Source organism: Oreochromis niloticus, linkage group LG20, assembly GCF_001858045.2.
Source record: "Oreochromis niloticus isolate F11D_XX linkage group LG20, O_niloticus_UMD_NMBU, whole genome shotgun sequence".
Classification (NCBI taxonomy): domain Eukaryota; kingdom Metazoa; phylum Chordata; class Actinopteri; order Cichliformes; family Cichlidae; genus Oreochromis; species Oreochromis niloticus.
This window is the reverse complement of record NC_031984.2, coordinates 29,305,070-29,327,954: the sequence shown is the minus strand read 5'-3', so window position 1 is coordinate 29,327,954 and position 22,885 is coordinate 29,305,070. Positions and strand designations below refer to the sequence as shown.

General features: G+C 39.3%; 1 protein-coding gene across 2 annotated transcripts in view; it reads right to left on the bottom strand.

The window, feature by feature from the left end:
• Positions 1–2,378: 2,378 nt before the first annotated feature.
• Positions 2,379–22,885, bottom strand: part of chchd6a (coiled-coil-helix-coiled-coil-helix domain containing 6a) — a 69,194-nt gene continuing 48,687 nt past the window's right edge. For both annotated transcript variants that reach the window (XM_005454084.2, XM_003449116.4), the window contains 2 exons: positions 22,325–22,460; positions 2,379–3,267 (listed from right to left, as the gene is read on the bottom strand). In XM_005454084.2, coding sequence (XP_005454141.1) covers positions 3,244–3,267; positions 22,325–22,460 — 160 coding nt within the window. In that variant the 3' untranslated portion in view covers positions 2,379–3,243. The remainder of the gene's footprint in view (positions 3,268–22,324; positions 22,461–22,885) is intronic.

The window sequence follows — 22,885 nt, the reverse complement described above, 5'->3', positions numbered from 1 at the left end:
ATAAAAATCACATCATGCTTCAACTTATTCAAAAATGCATCTCTTCACATACAGTGAGGTTTCCATAAAGCCCTCAAGCAATCAAAAATTTATTTATTTTGTTGCCTTTATAAAGATTCAGTAAAGACAAGCGATGCATTCAGATTACAGTGCTACAGGTGCTATCATGCAGTCAAGCAGTCTGACAGCTACAGGGAGGACGGGGCGTTTGGTAGAAAAGAAAAAAAAAAAGTGAAAGCAGAGAAGTCCCTCCTAAAAATGCTCCTCACGTGTCTACAAGCCTTACCTAAACAGCCTGAAACATGATGACATGCAGGAAGTTTCATTATATATTACATGCCCAAACATCTGCATAATTGTGTCTTCTTTTTGTCATCTCGTGTTAATCACCACAACTGTTACCAAACCACTACCAACACTGGCTGATATGTTTTTCTTTCAGACCCAGGAAACATGCAGAGAGTTTCCAAACATTTATTAAGTGCAATTATTTATAAGTGCTTTCTAAGATAATATAAGAATGCAGTTGAAAAATGAACTTTTCCAGATTAGTTGTTTACATTTTCTGCTCGGATCAGCCTGTTTGTTGCGTTCTGAACATGTTGCAGTGGGTAAATTGTAGAGTCCACTCTGGTGGTCATTACTTAGTTTTAATATGAACTAATTTTAATATTAGACAATATATTAGCCAGTGCCGATATAGTTTGTAAATAGCCAATATTGGCTCTAGTCAGCAATAACACAGAGTGGGGTTTGATAGCACAGGTAGCACAGATAATACTGAGCGTGCCCCGTCAAAGCAGAAGAGTAAGTGGTGTGTCTGTGTGGCAAAAATAAATTCATTCAGTTTTAATCAAAGAGTCACTCAATAATCAGCTTTTGTTGTGTGATCTGATTTCATATTGCACACATCAGTAGCTTTACAGTACAAGTCAGCTCCCTTAATGAGCAGGTGCAGTGTGCTCTCTGTGGCAGCTCCTTCTTTTTGCTTTACTGCCTGAAATATATAAAACTGGCTTTCTGTCAAAAATCGAGCACGAGCTGCTACAGGGAGGAACTGTGCACCGCTGACCGGAGTCAGTACAAATTAAAAATGCATTGCCTTTAACAGTAAAAGCTAGTCTGTTTGGCTAGCATAATCATTTTATGTGTGGATCTGATTCTACTTTAAGACAGGGAAGAGGACACAGTGGGGTAATATCAGTGAGATAAAAAAAAAAAAAAAAAAAACAGTAACCCTGCAAGTATGTGAAGTCTGTATGAGGCTGGCCCCACCAACAACAATGAAACCAGGAATTACAATATTTTTATTCCATTCATGTAGCAGCAGGAAAAAAATCTTCACAGCAGTTTCTTATTTCTTACGTGACTTGGGTGAAAACGTTTGAAAGTGTCATTGCTATCATCTGGTTCATGCTTCTTCAGTTCACTTGTTTCTGTATCTTCATTCAGAAACTTCTGTTTGCATCCTGTCAGCTGATTGGCATTTGGCACGTAAAAACAGCACAGATTAAAAAGGCTCCTTTTACACAGGCCTAGAGAATCGTTGGCAACCACTTACTGGTAGAGAAGAATTTGTATTCACTGGCAAAAAGTTTCTGGAGGTTGCTAGCAGTTGCTGTAAAATCGACTGCTATAAGCGCATTCATGCAGGCCTGGAGACTGGTCAGCGACAAGTTAGCATGTTTCACACAAACTACGGGCGAGTAGTGACAACTGACCAGCTGCCAGTGAGGGTTTTGGTGCTACATCTGCTCTGTGACCACCCAGCAACCATTTGAGACCAGACATTGGCGGGGGGTTGCCAACTGGTCTCTAGGATTAGGAGGGTTTAAAGGTCACAATTTTTAAAAAGAAAAGAAAAATTAGCTGGTAGATTCTTAATTTAAGTACATTGATCTACTACCAATATTTCTCACTGATGTTTGATGATAAACATCGACACGACTCCACTGTTTTGAGTTATGTTTGGGAGGAAACCTGCTTTTGACAAACTATTTGGCATCATTTTTAACCCCTAATGGGGATTAATGGGTTTGTTTGCTTTTTTTTTTTTCGGCCCACAGCCTCTTAAACTGATTCAAACACATTTATTAGAAAAAAAAGTCACTAAAAGTCGCAGAACGGTTTGTTCAATGGCAGCATTTCATCCTCAAACTGAGCCTGAGTTGAACTGTACCTTTAAAACGACTTAGAAAGGTTTTAATGGATTATCATGGATGGTGCTTCATCTATATAGAATGTCCCAAGGTTCCTTTTTTTGCATTTCTTTAGAGAAACGAATAAACCACTGCAGTGAAATTAAATTCACTCAGCTTTTAAAAGTGGAAGCAAGGCAGAATTAGGCACACAAACACACAACTAAAGACACAAAACCGTGAGAGGATATGAATGGTTTAATAAACTCATATAATACATCACGGGTCTGATGAATTAAAGTCATGGCCAGGATTACCTGAGCATATTCCTGTGTCATTAAAAAAATACAAATCTATAAAGCTCAAAAGAAAAACAAGTGAGTCAGTTCTTCTTTCAATCTGAGATCAAAACAAGGACGGTCCCTGTGCACCTGATTCAGCTCACTTCTTAAATGACTTCCAGTCTTTTTAACCCTTCAGAAGCTAGCACGGGTTTGGACGTAACCTGATCTCCACATTCAGCTGATGGAGGAGTGCCCCTGAATGCATCTTTACAAGTCAGATTTTAAGAAACATTTTCCACTGATCTCATTCAAGTGCTGTCAAAAATTATCTGCCCCCTTCCTGATTTCTTATTTTGTAGCACAGTTACATGCTTCACACCATCAGGCAAATTTTGATATTAGTCAGAGAGTTTTAATGATGTCATTTATTAAGAGTAAACAGCCATCTAAGCCTGATGATCTGAAACATGTAAATGTGAGAAACACACCAAAAAAGGGGGAATCATGAAGAGCGCAGATACTTTATCACAGCGCTCATAAATGACTGAATTGAAAGTGCACCGCCTCAGCCCGTGGACCTAATATACACACTCATTTCTTGTTTACTTCTTCTTGTTTGTAGCAGTGCAGAATAATAGTGTAACGGATCACACCGCAGATAAATAGCACAATAACAAAAAAATAGCACAAAAAAAAAAGGCATGCTAACAGCAAACCATCTCTTTCATAAAGCAAAACAAAAATGCAACCACAGCGCTGCCTTTAGTGCTTAAGTAAATGCTTGTCGTCATGTAACGGTTTTACCCTTTTCCTCCCACTCTTCATCCGTGGTTGACCAGCAGGTTCTGAGAGAGAGAAGAAAGAACAGAGAATTAGTCCATCTGCACAGCAGCCACGCCTGCTGACCTTTGAAGGCGTTCTTATGTGGAAGGGTTGTCCCCGTTTTGTTTATTCTCTGCCACCTTTAACTGACCACAGCTGAAAGGTCAGGCGGGTAAGACTAGGGATTACTCCGGTAATGGAAATAAGCAAACCCAAAAATTAAAAACAAACTTCAAGAGGTTTATGAGAGATTCTTAACTTGTTTTTGTGGTCCCTCTTTTTAAGTTTCTGATTACAAATAAAGCTTACAGCTGATCCTAATGGCATTCAACTGTCCCATAAGGGGCTTCATCATTTAGTCAGATATTTAAAAAAAATCGATGCTACAAGATTTAAACAACTGACGAGTGGAGTGACTATCCCTGACCATCTTGAAAGCTACTTTGAGACTTACAAACTGCAACTAAACATTGTTGTAGGCCAAGAACACACACACTGCACACACTGTGGACACACATCCAGCCCAATGGAGAAAAACTCCACCTATCAAACTGCTCAGGTAATGCTTTACAAAGAGCCCTGGGCACTGACCCAGCCTCCAACCACCACAGATCTGAATTCGATTAAGTATCCCACCGGGCCCAAAGGATGCGTTGCCAATGTCCCAGTGCCAGATACTACAGAATCTCCCAAGAGCTGCTGGGTCTATGCCCTGACGGACTCTTTGTGTGGCATTAAAGGGACGATTTCAGGCAGGTGGTTTTAATGTTGTGGCTGATCAGCACACTGTGTATTTAGTATTTGTATGAGCAGCACAAAACCAAACAGGGATGAAGGTGTCAGTGTACTGGCCTTCAAACATTCGTCGATCTAAACCAATATAATTTTAAAAAAGGGTTTCGATCATACATCTGATGCTTCAAAGCTATAATATGGTCCTTGGTCATGAGATTCACAATTGAGAAAAAAAAAAAAACTTCAGAGAAAAAGTCTCTGTCGTACGAGCATTTTTCTGCTGCAGTTGTTGCAGCTTTCAAACAAAATGACCTCCAAGCTCCAGCATGCGCAGCCTATCAGGCGTACCTTCCTGCTATTTAAAAACAGCTGCATGCAATTGATCCAAGGAGTGCAACCTTCATCCTTCAACCTAAGATCAATGCGGTCCTTGAAACCCTAGCAACAAATCGTCCTGGAAAGAAGACGCGTCTGACACCATCATTCCAGCGACCTTGTCTTATGTACCATTAGAGGGGTTCGCTCAGATTGTGAGCTCTCACGTGAAATGGCAACGATCAATTAACACCTTGAATTGTTGGCACAGTGATTCTAAGAGCGATTCCAACAAACTAAACTAATCTCACGCTAATTTGACTTGAGCCCTGACATCATACAGAGCTGTTCCTACAACCTTGGAAGGCAGCTTTGTGAAATGCTATGGTAACACATTTTACAGAATATATACAGGTATAGCGTATGAAACTAATGGAAAGATAATTGGCCTCATATGTGAAGGTCTTTCAGAACTTTTCCTTTGAAAACAGAGACATTATCTAACGAGATGACTCCTAGCTATTATATAAGCTCATTTCCACAGGAAAGTTCAACACTCGCTGTAAATGGAGGGTCAGATATACTATGATTATTTTTCAAGTGCAAATGTGAAGCATTCAAGTACAAGGAAGCACATGTAATGCATTCATAAGACTGCAGCACAAGTGAAATTTTATCGAGCGTTTGCAAAGAGCGCTTTTGTAGTTGACTGAATTTTTCTTTTTTTTCATGCAAATTCTGTGGACAGAGCGTAATTAGTATTCCCCTGGATTTATTGAGGTCATACAAAAAATGGCAACAAATGATTGAGGGAAAAAAAGGCTTCTTCTCTGAAGGAGGGTGTACTGCTACATGTACAGACAACACAAACTATGAAGGAATGTTGTGTTGGAAACGGAAACAGGTGTTTACCTTCATTTATTTATTTACTTATTTTTTAGCTAAAGGCCCCAAACAGACATTACATGTCTCTCGCTACATGGATGTTCCCCTAAAAATGAACAGCACTAACTCATCCTGATTCGCTCATATTTTTCAACTCAAACTGCCCATTAAGCTTAGTTCTATGATCAGAAATCATCTATAAAAAAATCTGTTTTTAACTCGAGGTTCTTTATGGTAAAATGAAGGTCTTGCAAATTTGCTTTGGTTTCAAAAAAAAAAAAAAAAAAATTGATCCAGCTCTGCCCCACTTGGCCTCAAAGACTAGACAGCAGCAGGGAGGAGGGTTAGCCCAAGTGGAACGATGCAACGAGCTCAATTGACTGAGAGCTGGGGGCACATTGACCTGAAGCCGCCTGCTAGACAGACTGCGTATATGGATGTGCTATATGTGCATGTGTGTGCAGAGAGCACGTGGTATCTGTTCTAAGCACTGCAGAGTTCACTCCAGCTGTGAAACTCAAACCATTATAACCACAGAGAGACTTACAGAGCAGTGTGATCAATATGACTCCCCTCTTTTGTCCTCTCATCTGATGCCTCTGGTTTAGTCTCCTCATCTCCCATTCCCTTTCAATTCTTCTGTCACTTTCCTCGACTCTTCTATTTCACTGATTTTTTTTGTCCTTCCAATGTCTCTTCATTCTCCTCTATACACTTACTCACACGAGTAGTTGGTGTTCATTTATAATAATATAAGTCATGAAGGCGTATCTCCTCTCCTGTTGTTTACCTTAGTGAAGAAGATATCTAATACTGGCTTCACTGAATGCTTCTGTACAGATTACGAGCACTCGCTGAAAAGCAACAGAGGTTAGTCTTGACCATGAAAGAAAACATGAGTGAGTTGGACACGCAAAATAGAAAAACAGAACAATGGTAGCACACAATTACAATCTGTACATGTAAAATGACAAAGAAAAAGAAAAGCCGTTATAAGAGAAAGACAAGAACTCTAGTTAGAAATGTACAGCATGCTGAACGGCATCTTTGCAAACCAGCTAACAAATGAACCGTGTTATGGCTTTAAAACATTGACATGGGATCTTTTACAATCCAGGATCAACTTTACCTGATCGTTTTTCTTTTGTATGACTTAAATTCTCAAAGCAGATGGATTCTGTTGTCAGAGTCTTGTGAGTGTTTAAAGCAGGGAGTCAAAATCCACCTGGTTTTTGATCCAGCTCACTTGACGGCTTTGGTAAATGTAAAGGAGGGCATACATTTGGACTTTTGTTTCATAACTGTTGAAACATTTCTTCCTGATTGCCATTTATTTGTTTTTTTTATTGTTTTCCAAAGTTAAATATTTTCTGTGAATTAATAAAAACTTTGTTTTATGATTACGAGACAGTCTGGGCCGTGAACTACAGGGACTTTCTCTAGAATTTGACACAATTATTACAATTTAAGAGAAAAAAAGTCACGCTGACAAACTCCTTTTATTTACAGCAGCAACATTTTTACACAATGCAGAAAAGCTAAGATGTAATGCTCAAATGACCCTTGTTCTTCACTTTAAGAATCTCAGGGATTAGATATGTAGCTAAACTTCAGAGAGGAGATGTCACCGGTCCGGCCCACTCAAGCTGAAAGCAGGCTGCATGTGGCCTGTGTAGCATGACAAAGTTTTATCTCACACAACAGATTATTAAAGAGATTAATTAGTGCTCTGACTAGTTCTGAAAACTGTATTTTCCACATCTACTGTACTAACGAGCAAAAAGAAACTAATGGATTTCCCACCTGTTGCTCCAATCTAGGGGTCTCAAACTCTATCTATATTAACGTGAAGAAATCTAATGAAATTTGGCCCTTTAAGTTGTTTTGGTTAGGGAGGATTTGTTTGTTGTTCAGTACAATATTAAATTAGTTGTTTAAAAAGCAAAAAAATGATTTAATATGAAAACAATATGAGCAGAGAGCACTTACATGTAGAGGGATTGGCTGTGTTAGTTCAGTGAGAGAGTTATTTGTAAAGAAAACACTTATGACTTATTTTTATTCTGTTAAATACGAATAAACTTATAACAGAAGTGCTGCCACAAGTCTGTACCAATGTTTTTATTTGGTAGTTCAGTGAAAGGCTTCAGTGAGTTAAGAGTGTGAAGAAAAAAAGATTGTGTTCACGTTTGCAGTTTTGTCTTGTTATACAATATTTGAAATTTATAAAAACAAAACACTACATTTTTGGAAATATTTGAGGGTTTTTTCTTGTTTGTTTTGTCCTACTTGAACACTTAAGTGGCCCTCCAATGAGATGCCAGTGCCAGCAGTGGCCCACAGCTCATTTACGTTTGAGACCCCTGCTCTAATTCAAGGCACCTTCTAAATTAAAGTAGTCACTGACTATGAAGACTTACTGAGGTTTTTCAGACCAGCTAGTGCCTTGGTAATGTTACAGTGAGCCTATTTTCAGTTCATGTGGCTCCGGCTAGCATATTAAAGAGGCAGAGTGAAGGGACTGAAGAGAGGAGAAGAGAGACCGGGGCTGACCACTGTAGGAGATAGAAAGATAAAAATAAATAACAACAAAAAGTCAGGAGAGCAGAGTCAGGCTGTTCCCCACTCTGCACCCTGCCTGGGAGCCTTGACTCAATTGGAAATCCATTTTATCTGATGACTGGCAGGCAATTGGGGCTCCCAGGTGAGGCTCTGCGGTTGATAGGCCTGACCACTCCACTGCTGAGGGACAGAGGGATGAAGATGGAGGGGAATGTGGAGGAGAACACGTACTAGATTGGCTCCACTAACAAAGTTCATTTTAGGCAACCTAGATCATCACTTGGCCTCCACTTCTATCAAAAACAAGAAGTGGGAGGGGAGCTACTAAGTATTTTCACTTAGTGGAAAAAAACCTTCAAAGATATAAGGCCGAGGAAAGCAGCAAGCCATCTGAAAAACAAGCGTTTTCCAGCGTTTTCTTGATAAATGACAAAAAAAAGGAGAAAGCAACTGTTACAAAAGTGAATTCAAATTTTACGTTGACAAACCCCATCTGTAATTATATGCCTCACAAGAGAGTGGAGGATGTTTCGCAATGAGTTGCAAGACACTAAATTAACACAATAAGTCTCTTTAGAAGAGAGGGTCACTGCAAATCAATGTGTTGTTGTGAGTTATTCTGATTGATCCAAGATTTCTATCCTAATATGACTATTGAACTGAAAATCAGCAGGGACAGATATTATGCGGGGAAGGCCTTATTCTAACAATATCTTGTCAGAGAACGGAACAAAAGGCAGAAACATCCAAAGAAGAGCTTTGAACGTCCTTCAAGAAGCTGGGAAACTATTCCTGAGGAATGCTTAAAGGAATGACAAGGAGGCTGCCTGGAAGAAACCAGTGGGTCGTACCAAAAGTGATGTTGAAGCATGTAAAACTACAAACTCTGTTGTTGCTCCATGCAACGCATTTCTATAGATATTTGCCCATTTCAGTAAACATCTGCATCTACTTCCCATTTTCCTCACAAAATCTAAAGAAATGAGACTTTTATAAATCCAATAAATGAAGTTCAGATGTCATTGTTTAGTACAATAAATATAACGTGCTGCTTTTTGTGGATTTGTGGGACAAAAGAACGTCAAAAGCCTGCAGTACATTTATATGAAAACAGGTTTCACATGAAAACCAACAGCTCTGCGAGCGGGTAATAAAACATTGGTATTTATTTATTTACAATAGGGCCAGAGAAGAGACGGAGAGAAGAAAACAGATATTTTTAGAAATACAGGGTGTGAATGGAGAGCAATCACAAAGGAAAGGCAGGCTTCAAATCATAAAGAAAAAAAGAGGAAGTGGAGAGACAGACGGATTGAGTCACAATGGGACACAAAGGAGAGGCTGGTAGAAAGTGGACTGCTCCGATAATGTTGTGGCTGTTTCGGGGTGACAAAAGCCAGTGAAAGACCCACCTAAAAGCCCCGCTGTTGTCCTCTCTTATCCCAGCTGGTGGTCTTGGTTCCACAAAACCTCTTCCTAAGCACACACAAGAGGGGCCGATAAAATGCCGACCAGAATGGCGGTCTGGTGTGTGCCCAGAAAAACAACAACAACAACAACCAAAAAAACCAACTAAGTGTGTCAATTGCTTATGCATCCTAGGTGGCTTTCAATAGTGCACAATACGGCACCGTGTTGAATTATTATCGGGACCCCCGTTGGAGCAAACAGAAAGAGAGAGACAGAGCAGGGGGTCTGGTGGCGCAAGCCGACGGGAGTGGTGGCGCTCAGAAAGGTCAGGGTACAGCGAGCAAAGAGCACAAAAGATGGTGAAAATGCTCCTCAGGAGGCAGCTGAGAATACCCTCAACTCTACCCCACCCCCACAACTCTGCCCTTGTTTGAAAGCTTTGTGGTGTCTGAGGGCCACCGGATGAAAGAAGAAGCAGAGGCTCTGGATATGGTTTGATGGGATGTTCGATCGCTCCTCGCACCACGACAAAAGACAGAGAAAGGGAAATACAGAGACAGAGAGAGGGGGGACGTGCAGGAGGAGAAAGAGATGTGCTACAGCTCTTAGAAAAAGTTCAATGTTCAACAAAACAGCTGGTATAAGTAGTTGTACGTGCTTGCACTATGATTATCGAAGAAATCTGCAGACCAGAAAGCAGAACTTTTTGACTGAAATACATAACGTAAGTCTTTTAATTGCAATACTCTTTTTCATTAACACCAGTTGCATGAGGACTGGCCAAATCCTGATGCTCTCATACTTATATTGGAACCCTACTAAAAAAAAGTACCTGGTTCCAGGTAATGAAAAAACCCCAAAATTGAGTCAAGCTAAGCCAAGCAGGTACTAGTGGAAGAGAAACATGTGTTAGCCCTAACAACCTGTCCTAAAGCCCCGACTTCTGAAGTTAGAAAAGCCTGCTGCTTAGTTTTCTTTGTCATAATATTGAAGAATATAAGGCGGTGGGAGACAAAACTTCACTACCCAAATAACTAAATGTACAGAACCCCACAGCACCGAATAGCTAGATTGAAAAATATAACCCACAAAGAACAGAATACAAGACAGAGGAGACAACAAAAGAGAAAGAGCGAGAGCAGATAATGATGCTTGGTGGAGATTGGTTGTGATCGGCTGTACAATGATCAATGCCGGCTTGAAAGGAGGCAACGCTGATGGTTTATGAAGGAGGGAACAACTGCCAACAGTATGAAAATGAAATCAATAAGTCAGCTGCGGTGCGGGGGAGAGAAAAATGAAGGAAGCGGGCGAGAGAAAGCAAGAAAAAAAAAGAAACAGATAGGAGACAAGACGGAATAAAACAAGAGAGACAAAGAGAGCGGGAAAGACGCGGAGAAAGAAAAGAGAAAGAGTTGCAGACAGACGAAGAAGCGAGATGAAAGGTGCTGGTTTAAAGGAAGCAAAGGCAGAGAAACTAAACTGACAGATGAAGGAAAATTCTTTAAAGAAAGATTTTTAAAAAAACAGAGTACAGCAAAAACAAACCGATGAACATTTACACTCACGAACTGACAAACTTTTGAACAAAACCCAGATCCTGTAAATATAGCCGGGCGTGTCTACTGTGTATATGTGTCTATATCTGATTGTGTCTATAAAAAGGTAAGTCTACACATGAAAGGTGAGATGATTGATGGACATTCTTTCTCTCCCCCTTCACTTTGGACATTTTGTCAGGCAGAAAAACAAAGTATAAATGTTCCAAAGAACAGAGGCGTATTTTTTTATTTTTTTATTTAAAAACACACATTAGAGTGTCCTGAAGTCCATCCCTCTGTTCTTTATAAAAAAGGCTGTTCTTCACTGACTCAGATATCCATGACAACAGCATTAAACTCTCTGTGGACTCGACAATAAACACACAGATACACAAAAACACTGAGTCACACGGCCGACATGCAATGAGGCACAAACAAGTTATGTTTTATATGTTTTTCTGAATTTGTGTCAGCAAAAGTCTTTAAACACGAGGCAATGAATACAAAACGTGATAATGTAACAGCCAAAAACAATCTACAGACTCCAAACAAACTGCAGGGACGGGAACTTTTACAAATGTGCTGTTCTCAGTGAGCATTTTGACCTTTGCATCCACAGGCAGAGTGACATACTCACTGCACTAATGGAAAAAAAGTTTTTATACACCAACATCACAGGTGGAAAAATGGCTTTTTATGTTCTGTATATTTTTTAGTTTAATAGGCACACAGCAGCATAAATGTTATAATCTTCATATATTTATATGTTTGCAGTAATTTGATCAAGAATCTGGAAAATTAGAAAATGCTGTGCATAAACCACAAATTATACTGGTTGAATTTTCATCAATAACTTTTCAGAAGTTGCTTGTGAGAAAGCATTTCTTATAGATTTTAACATGACAGTTAAAAACAGCTGGTCGGCCTTGGTCTCACAAATATATTCATACTTATTTTACATTTTACCAATGTACATTTAGATATTTGACTCACGAACTGTAAGCTTGTATCTTCTCATGTTTACGGTTGCTTTATGATAATGATAATGATGATAGTAATAATATTTCACCTTTCTTCATTATGTAACATTAGATGAAAAACCTGATATGTAACATTACATAATGACAGTCATAGTACGTTTAGCTTATTGTGAAAAAAGATGAAAAACACTACCTCCACAATATTTTAAAATGCTTTAAAATCCTGTAACTTTGTTCTGCAGCATTACAGATTTCCTGGAACAAGCAATGAATCTTCTATCAGATAAGACGTCAGAAGTTTAAAAACAGATATGTCAGGAGATTTCAAATTTGACATCATTTGGGTCTTTCTTTTCAAGTCCAGGAGTCAAAATGTGTTTTTATTATTTCAGTTTTTAAATGAAAACATTTGGTTTTAGAACCAAACTAGTAACATAGAAAAATAGAGACAGCAGACAGCTTTAAGCTTTAAAATGGGTCAAATTTGATTAGAATTATTTGGGGTATATTTTCACTGATTCATCAACTCAATGTCAGTGTACAGTAAATGTTACCCTACACCAAAGGTGGGTAGAGTAGCCAGAAATTGTACTCAAGTAATAGCGACACTACCTCAACATAGTTATACTCAAGTAAAAGTAAAAAGTAGCCATCCACAAAATTACTGAAGAGTAAAAAAGTATTTAGCAAGAAAGGCTAGTTGAGTAGTGAGTAACTGATCATAACATCTGATTCAATCTTTAAAAATTAGATAATCAGACAAAAATATAACGTTTAGTGTTCAGCGTTTAAATGAAGACTAACAGAATAATAGTTCTGTAACTTCTGCAGGATGTAAGCGTTAAAACAAAATCATGTGATCTGCGTTTTGCTGGTTAGCTAGAAATTACTTCAGACTTTGTGGGGCAAAACATGCAGGAGTCTGGCAGGGAAAATAGTGCTAAAAAAGCATGGTGGTAGTTGGTTTATTACATGCCAAACTCATAGTACCACATTAATAATAATAATAATAACCTGTTTCGGTCAACAGACCATCATTACACAACATGTTATACCACCGTGTTTTGTTGAGTCTTTGTCAACTTTTGCTCAAAACTGTGAGCTGAGGGGGAGAAAAAGTTCAACAGCTCTTTAAGACTTTTTTCCTCAGTGTCTGTAGGCAGTCACGGTTAATGAGGCACAAACAGACCCACAAGCGAGAGCAGAACAGAAACACGAATCTGACATAAATGGGCTCCAAATGAATGTCACTTTTTAAAAATCAATTCAACACCTTTCATAAAAAACCCACTGAACACTGCTTCCTTACAATTTGTTATGATTTAACATCTTTCCTTTGTAGGTTTTATTCCTGTTCTCTCTAGTGGGCAGGAAGTCACAGAGTCACAAATAGAGAGCTAAGAGATGAAAAGTACTATCTGCTCTATGGTACATCAACTTTGCAGAAAAGTTCTGCCTTTGGAAAGCGGATATAAAAGCCCTGCGTAGACTTCAGCCCCAATTAAAGCAACTCACACTAATTTAGAAGGTTGGTCTGAAACGCCTATGCCCGAGTGTTTAATCTCAGACGGTTTATCTCTGAACAAATATAAAAAAATGAGAGAAACTCTGGTCGTTAATTAGGCCTAGTTTTAAGAAAGCTACGAGACACTTTGTAATATTTATTCATGCATAGCAATGAGGTGAAAGGAGTCCAACTATTTGTTCGCTCCATAAATTTTGTGTCAAAACTTGAGGAGTGCATACTTAAGTGAGAACGTGTGTGTGGTCAGCAGCAGGTCCAGCAGGAAGCTGAAGCTCCTCATTCTTCTTCATTAAGTTTTGACTGCTGAGGGGCCAACGTCTATGCCCCTTTCTCTCTCTCTCTCTGTGTATGTGTACATCTCTTCATCCCGTGCCCATTTCCAACCCTTCCTCCATAAACACTTATCTCCTCATGGTATCCACTCATCTTCCCCTTCTCGCTTTTTACCTCCTGACAGTCACCTATTTCTCTCCCCATCGTCTCCCCAACTTGCCTCATGCCGCCTCCCCGTCCCTCCTCCTTTCTCTCCTTGCCCTCATCTGTCCAGCTTCCCCCCCCTTCCCCATCACCTGCCTCCTTACCTCTATTCTTTAACTGTCCACCTCCTCCTCTTCATCATTTTCTCCTTTTCCCATTTTCTCCCTTCGCTTCTTCAATTGCTCACTGTTTGCTATCATGTTTTTTACTTTCCCTCGACTCTACTCATTCTTTCTGCTTCCTGTTTATTTGCCCATCTCTCGCTTCAGTCCTGAACACAAATTTCATCTCTGTTTTTTTCTCTCTGAACATTTCTTAGTTTCTTTAGGTGTTTGTTCCACTTAAACCAACTTCCAGCCCCTACATGTCACCATTTAATCTCAGGTTTAACTTCAAACCTTAATGTGTCTTTTCATTTCTACTCCATCTCTTTCTGTGTCCGATGCTTCTCATTGGCCTTTCACATCTAGCCTCCTTATCTAGCCGGCTCCAGATCTCTCTGTATCCACAACGTGTATTTTTTCCTTCTTCAGTCCAATTCGCTGTCTTGAGCCTCTTCTTTGTATTTTTCTCCACTTTGTTTGTCTATTTTGTTATCTACCAGCAGAGTGACTGAGCTGCTGTGATCTCTGTACCGGCATGACTCCTGTTCAATCAACAATAAAACTGAAGGTAAAAGAAAAAAGAAATCAATATGAGGTTTTACACTGCTGTGATTCACTGGCTTTGCGAAAGTCGCTGTGCATTCAGATCGGCTACAGATACACATTTATCATCAGTATATCAACATTGTCAGTGTGGACTTTCTTTGAGAATAGACTTATCAAAAGAAGATGAAACAATTTTCTCTTTCCCCTTATCTTCTGGTGGGCTATCCACCGAGAATCATACCAGCACACAAAGCACTGTGGGCCGCAGAAACTGCACAGAGTTTCCGGCTCAACAGGCCACGCCGTTGTGAATCACAACAGTGTTCCTTGCTACAAAAATGCTACACCATTTCTCTTTATGTCCACAGGAAGCTCCTATTCACTGACTACAACGCAGCCCTGCAATGAAGCCACCCAGATCCCTTTTCATATAAATGAGGGAGGCTGAGTATTGCAAACATTTCTCTGGAACAATGTCAATTTAAAAAGAAAAATTACATTTTACAATTCACAAATGGTTCATTTACCATCTCATCCATTTTTTATAGATGGTCGTGTTATATCACATGTCTTACTCTTAAATTAACTGGGCACATTAGAAAAGTGAGTGATGCTGCTGATCCGAGGAAAGCTCCACTTCACACAGACAGGTGTCCTGCCTCTTACCTGCCCACAGTCTCAATTGCTACGACTGTCAGCGACTGCTTAATGGTCTAAGAACCTACTATGGTGTTTTAGATCGAACAATTATAAAACAAACAACTGAAAACAAACAGAAACAAAATAACATAGAAGGGAATTTAAGGTATTAATTATGGCTCCTTCCTTAAAACAAGGCTAATCGGTCTCAGTGCGCTGGGTTATTTGGGTGACTCTCCTACGCCGTGATAGCTGACAACTCTGACATCTCATCACCAAGCCCTCCAACTCCCCACTGCACCTCTCCATGGCTGTCAGGGGCAGAGGAGTCGTCAACGTGGACAGCTAACAGCCTACACGGGAAAGGCAAGAGTCTAAGATGCGAATGTAAAGCACTGGAGAAGAAATGAAACAAAAACTGTGCATTTGCGCATCATTTATCACAACCGCAGCTTTGCACAAATATCTTGGTGTTATAGCTGTTAAGCTATAAAGGCTGGCTTCAGCTTTAATGCAGTTTCTACCTAAGGTACTCAAAGAAAAATTCAAATATAACTAAGTTTGGGATACAACGAGCCACGCCTGTTGATGGTCACACATAGTGACATATATCTGCATCTATATTTTCCCATGTTAAGAGCACACTTCCTGGTCCACAAGCCAAACGACTTCAAACGCGATGTTGCCTGATATTAGACTGAATCATGAATTCATTGCGCTCCATTTGCATGTTCAGAAACTGCTTGTCTAACCAATTTTGATGTGGGAGAGGCTTCAATTCTTCATAACCACAGAGACCACATGAGCTGTTTAAATCTAACATCTGAACATTTGAAGTTGACAGTGATGCACAAACAGCTTGCTTGTGACTTTGTTTCCAAGATTTTGATTTCACTATTGGTTAACTTTACACACACAGTATCTAGTATAATATTTTTTCGTATGACACAAACTTACTAAGGATCTAAAGCGGCACATTATTTAGATGGTTCAGATTAAAGGACTCTTCCATGTGTATTTTCCATCTTTCGGTACATTTTCAGTCTGTCCCGTTTCTCTGCTCAGATATTCCAAATGACTTTTACAAATCTCTTTAGTGGCACTCTCTCATGTCTGTCTCGTTTCTTGTCTTTCACTCCTCTCTCCATGGTGAGTGTGAGCGTCTGACATTGATCAGAAGCAGGCTGTCTCTTAGATTGAGGCTAAATGACTTGAGAATCCCACCAGGCACACAGAAAGCATGTGTGTGTGTGTGTGTTGTGTATGTATTCACATCTGAGAGTGCAGATAAATGACTAGAGAATCCCACTGAGTGTCTGGACAGTGTGTAAGAGTTACATGTAGTAGTGCCCACATCAGGCACAGCCTCCCAGAGGATAATGACTAGAGGTTGTCTGCACCGTCTCTGCAGGCTCTGTGGGATCCCCCTCTCATTTGCCATCAAACACACAAACACATGCACACGGGTACACATAAAGATGGAAGCATAACCCAGCAGGAAGACGTCTGCGATATGCATGTCTGTCTACTGACCTGCTGTGGCACTGATCAAAACACATCACAGTCACCTCTGCTGAGAGACAAAAAAGGAACGGGACCAATTTTGTCCCAATTAAGCCCTCTTTCACTCACTTAAAAGCTCAGGAATGAAAAGTCACCACGTGTTCCTCTCCCCTCCGAGACGTCCTTATTTCCTATCATTATTAAATAACTAACCAGCTGTAGTGTAATCCCTCTTGCGTGGCACAGTCCACTGCAAAATTTTGAAAGGATTAAAACTTTGATTCACAAAACAGAAGACATTACTCATCAGCTCTGCTTATAAACAAGATGAAATACATTTATGAATTTTCCCCAGGCTCTCTGCCTACAAGCCTTCTTAAGATGGAGTCATTTTAAAATACATTAGAAGAGAGATGTTTAGTTAGTTAACAGATTTTATATCTGTACAAAAGCTTTACATAACCATACTTTTTACTCTTTTACGCAGTCATAAAAACCCTCATTTGTCACACTATCACAGTAGCTGTTAGCCAAGCGGAAAGCGTTAGCTGAACAGTGTCATTAGCAGCTGATAGAGATTTTTACTATTAGCACTGTTAGAGCTAATGTAGCTAGCACAACTAGAAAACCAAAGTCGGCCTAGCTGATAATTATGCTGCTCAAAGAAATGAAGAGAATGACACAAAGTCAGTTATGCTACAGCCTGAGGCACAAACTAAATAATGGTGACTGTGTGCAATGAACTTGTGACCTCGCTGCCATTGAAATGATTTTGAAAACAGGAAGCAGGTCTGTGACCAATCACAGTGAGTTGCTGTTTTTAAAGCGTCTTTGGTGCATCGAGACGCAGATAAAATATCAGTGCTATCAGTTTGGGATTGAATGGGACCAGTTTGGAAAATTTGTGCAATCTGTGATAACACAGTGATTAACTCTATTAGTTCAGCCAGAACCTCGTAGATTTGAAACTGAAATTCTAAAAAGGTCATACATGCTGCAGGACAGCACTTGAACTGCCAAACAAAAGAGGTGCTCGGCAATACCGCTTTTATCTAGAATACAACCATATGGCAACCAGCTGAGCCGAGCCCCAAAGAAACATGCTGCAAATGGGTTGCACTCATCGGTGGTGACGTACTCAGAGTGACTGCAACATGTAGGTAATCTGTTTGCATGTTTATATTACTTTGCAATTACTTACAAACCTTCAAATGGAGTTTATGGCCAAATTCTATGAACAAGGAACAAACGGCTGTCAAACTTCACTTCATGTCAGAAACACACATAACCAGCCTGCTGGAGGCACCTGTAAAGGTTTCTCAGGCTTTCTTGTTGTTCCCACTCCACTGCAGCTTTCATCCCTTTAATCTGGACCAAAGCAGGTAAAAATGTTTCACAATGGTCTTTGCTTAACAACTGGACAGACTGATAGTCTGTAAGTTAAAAGCACTTCTTAAAAAACATAAGCAATCAACTTTGAAAACTATCCATGTGCTTCTGCTAATTGTTGTCTCACTAGCACTTGGCGAGTTTACTGTGCCACTGCTACTGCGCTGGGAAAAAGTTATCAGCGATAACCAAACTAACTGTGACAGCTTTTAAAGACACAAAACGGAGGAAGAACTTTATAAACTTCCAAATTGACAGGGTGAAAGTCAGGGAGATGCCTCGGGGGCCAATCAAGAGGAAAGACCTTGATGAGTAGGTTAAAGCAAGCTGCAATGTAGCAAGCTATTCACGCGCCACAAACACACACGCATATACGTATTATTATGCTCTGCTGTAGTCTTTAAAGACTGTCTTCAAAGAGTCTTCCCTTCACTCCTTGTTATCTCACACCAGCTAATATACGGAGAAAAGTCTCCCACTCTCTTTTGCGCACACTCTCTCACTCACACACAAATACGCAGACACAACAATCCTAGTAAGCAACAAATATAAGAACATAAACATCGCTGCATATTTAAAAATGTGAATTTATGACTGCATGCTGTCATACAAGTCATAACCAAAAGTTCAGACGCTGCTGAAAGAACACACGAGTACATGTATCTGTGCACACAATACATCAGTACAACAGCAGAGGTATCAATGTTCAGCAAGCTGATTATCACACATCGTATTACTGTGTTCCAGGGTAAGCCTCACTGCCCCTGAGCAATACAGAGGAGATGTGAGCAGAGACCAGCATGAGCTACAGTAATACGCTGCTCGAGTGCATAATGAGCAGCTACACCTTCAAATGCTTCTACCGCACAAACTTTGCGAGTAGCCCGTCCTGCAGCTTCCTCCTCACATTTTCTCTCTAACGTTCTGTCAACTTGTAGCTGCTGCAGAAATGTACATAGGACTTTTTCAACGCTGTTAAATAAAACAGCGGTAGGTTGAACTCAATATTAGGCGGTGTCAAAAAGTGAAGTATAAAGGTTCAATTTTTCTAAGTGAATGTATATCTGAGTTTTCCATTGTGGATAAAAATATAAGGGAATGAGAGAGATAAAAAGAGTGAAGATTCAGTAAATAGTAGATAACCAAGCCGAACCATCAGAGACAGACTGATGATTCATCTCAGGAGCCCCACGACTACAGAAGTAAAAGAAAAAATTGGTATAAAGAATCCAGCCTGTAAAAAAATAATTTATTAGCACCAAAACAAAGAAAAACTAAGAGCTTAGAAAATGAGCCAGGCAGACATGAAACTGACTTACTGGAGGTAAAGTAACTCCAACTAACTGGAAGTTAGATCAAACTTAAAAAGCTTTATATGCCTCTCTTATTCTTTTCAGTTGTTTAACTAAATGTATTCTGTGATATTTAATCATCAATTAACTTTGTTAGTAACCTTTAAACTGCCTTTTGATGCTCCAGCATCTATTTTTATTTATATTTATCTTCAAAAACCTGCACAGCTCAGTGTAACGCGTTGCATAATCGGTAATTTGGTCTGGCTTGAAATTTTCACCGTCAAATCACTGCTTTTCTATGTGCGAGGCTGAACGGCAGTGCAACACGAGGAATTTTAAAAGTTACTTTAAAAATGATTTGACACTAAAGATGAAGGACAAATCTGGCTGTAATGCCTGATCACATAAAATACGTCCTCTTTACTAGGTGGAAAAAAGAGAGCTTAAAGACATGATAAATAAAATAATCACTAAAAAGCCTATAAAAACTATCCTCACTACTATATAATCTTATTTACAGTCAGACAGTGTCTACAGAGTGGGTGGTTTGGTTTCATACCCTCCTAAAATTCTGCAGACGTTATTGCTGCATCAACTGGGTGATGCTCTGTTGCTGATTTAAAATCAAATCAGCTACTTCATTAAGTATTCTTCAGTTCCAAAGAACATATAAGAATGTTAATAAAGGCACTTTCAATAAAAATATCAGATTTAAAAGATCCCCAAATACACTAAAAGGTCAGTTTATTAAGTACACCTGTTCAATTGCTTGTTTACACAGATATCTGCTCAGCCAATTGCATGGTAGCAACTCACTGCATGCTTTAGGCATGTCAAGATGACCTGCTGAAGTTCAAACCAAGTGTCAGAAAAGGGAAGAAAGGCGATTTAAGTAACTTTGAATGTGGCATGATTGTTGGTGTCAGACTAGCTGGTCTAAGTATTTCAGAAACTGCTGATCTGCTGGGATTTTCAACCACCTCTCGGGTTTACAGAGAATGGACCGAAAAAGAGAAAATATCCATCAATATGCCTCGTTGATGTCAGAGGTCAGACGAGAATGGCCCGACTGCTTCAAGCTCATAGGAAGTCAACAGCAACCCATAAACTGGGCAATAGAAAAATGCTGCTTGGTCTGATGAGTCTCCTACTTCTGTTACAGCATTTGGATGGCAGGGTCAGAACAACATTAACAACAACAACCATCCTCTCTTGTGCCAAAGATTCAAGCTCATGCTGGGGATAATAGTGTGGGGAATATGTTCTAGGCAAAATCAAGCCCCTTGACTGAGTAATTAACTAACTGACTAATAGACTGAGTATCTTTTAATCACCTCAGCCTACCTGAGTATTATTGTTGACCATGTCCATGAATTTATGACCAGAGTGTATCCATCTTCCGGTACGAGTAAGGTGTACCTAATAAAGTGACCTGTTAATGTATATCCCTTTTTAACAAGTTACTATACCTCTCAACTGTCCCCAAACTGCATCTCAAAACACTGCACAGATCATTTTGTCTACCTTGTAAGTGTTCACAGCACTTTCAGGTGAAAGTCTGAGAGTGTCAGAAATAGTGTCAGTGGGGTCTCTGCTGTTAATTTAGTTAATGGCAAGGCAGCTAATCAGACGTGAAGAAGGCACTCTGCTGCTTCTAACTTTTGTATGAGAAACTGCGTTACATTGAATTATGGCTAAAAAAACCCCAAACAAACAAAAACAAACACGCCACAGTGACAATGCTTGAAATTTAGCACTAAGCGCCACAGCCTGACAAAAAAATTGCTATTAAGGCAACGTATAGTTAAGGGGCTGTGTTTGTGTCACTCTTTTATACATTGTTTTTGACATAACACATCAGAGCATCTTTATTAGCGGTGCAATTTTGACACAGTTCTGGCCTCTGCGCAGAAAAATCAAAGTTAACGATAAAATCAGCCACATAACGGGAGCAAACTCTAAGGGTCCTTCTATTGTTGCAGGGACACCGTCATCATCAAGTATTCCCCTGCACTTCCTTTGATGACAGGAGTGCATTAAAGTGTTAGGTTGGATTATTTGAAGGCTATAGTTAAAATTTTTTCATGGCTTTATCTGGCCAACAGACAGTCCTTTTATACTGGGAACTGAAGCCTGAAGTCTCATTAAAGCCACCAGACTCTGTTGACAAAAACAGTAATTTTCCCCTCGCAGAAAACGGGACATGCTCGATCTGTTCATGTGTTTGTGGTATTGTGTGACTTGATTAAACGTGTTAAACTACCTAAGTCACTCAGCGGTAGTCCTGCAAGTTCAAATTACTGTTTTGGAAACTGGCATCAGCTTCCTGTCCTTAAAGGCTGTCTAACAGCAAGAGAAGCAATGGAAATATTTAAATATCACATATGCTTAAATCAAGGTGGCTTTCAGTGTCATCCCAGTCCTAATGTATGCACTGCTCAGCTTCCATGCATTACCCCAGGCTGCTTCTCCAAACCAGGTTGTGCCGATGTCATCTACTGCAGGTAATAAAATCGACTATTGAAAAGTAGCCTCGTATAGCCCAACTTAAAAAAAAAAAACAACTAAGCAACTATTAAAGAAGAACTTAGCAGTGAGGGGGTGGGATTACACATTTTTTAAGGTGAATGACTATTAGTTATTGTAATCTCTCCTACTCCTGCTTTAAATTTACACCCCTAACTTTATAGAATAGAATAGAATAATCCTTTAATTGTCCCACAAGGGGAAATTTGGTTGTATCAGCAGCAAAAAAACCAAAACAAAAAAACAACAACACACATATACAAAAAGAACAGGACACAGAACAGAAAACAAAAAACACAATTTTTACATATTTACATCATGGACAATAATTACCAGAGCAGAGTATATTTATATATATATTATAAATACTAGTATATTTATATATTAGTATTTATAAAAATGAATAAATCCTTACAAACAATCTAAATGCATTTTCAAAATAAAAGCACTTTTACTTTAGATTATTTTGCATCCGTAGAGGAACCAAAATGCGAAAACAATAGGTGAAGGCTATAGGTGGAGTACTCATAACATGAAAAACTAAATCTCAGATTTCTGTTTTCAGCGTTACATTTAAGACACATTAACACTTTGCACCATTCCTGACACTTTTTATTATATCTTTGCAGATCTGTAAAAAGCTCTCACCTTTTTTGCAGCATTGATACACTGCATGTATTCTTTGGCCAGGTCAGAACACTTTAAGGTCTGGTCTTTGTTGTCCCTGTAACAGGATAAAATCTGAGCCTGCAGGCCAGCACACACTGCCTCTGTGTTGCGAGGCCTGCAAAAGACAAGAAACAAGAGAGACGGAGTGAAAAAACTGTCATTTTTGTACCCGTTTCTTACTGCTAGTGTAAATTAGGCTTTCAAATAAAAAAAATTAAAAAGTAAACTCTCTAAATCAGCTCATGGCATCACACTATTCATTCAGATTCTTACATCTTCTGTAAATCAACGTTTCATTCATCAGTTTAGCTTTGATTAGTTGGTGACATAGTATCAGTGTAACATGAATTCAGGTAAGTCAGCTGCTCAGAAAAAGAGAAAAACGTTGGGTCACAATTGCATGGAAACAAAAAACAACAACTTAAAAAAAAATCAATACTCTAGCCGTCAGTTTCACATTCATGACTGATTTACAGGGAAGAAAAGCTGCAAGAAAAAGCATCTAAAATGCATTTACAATCTATGAAAGTTTACAAGTAA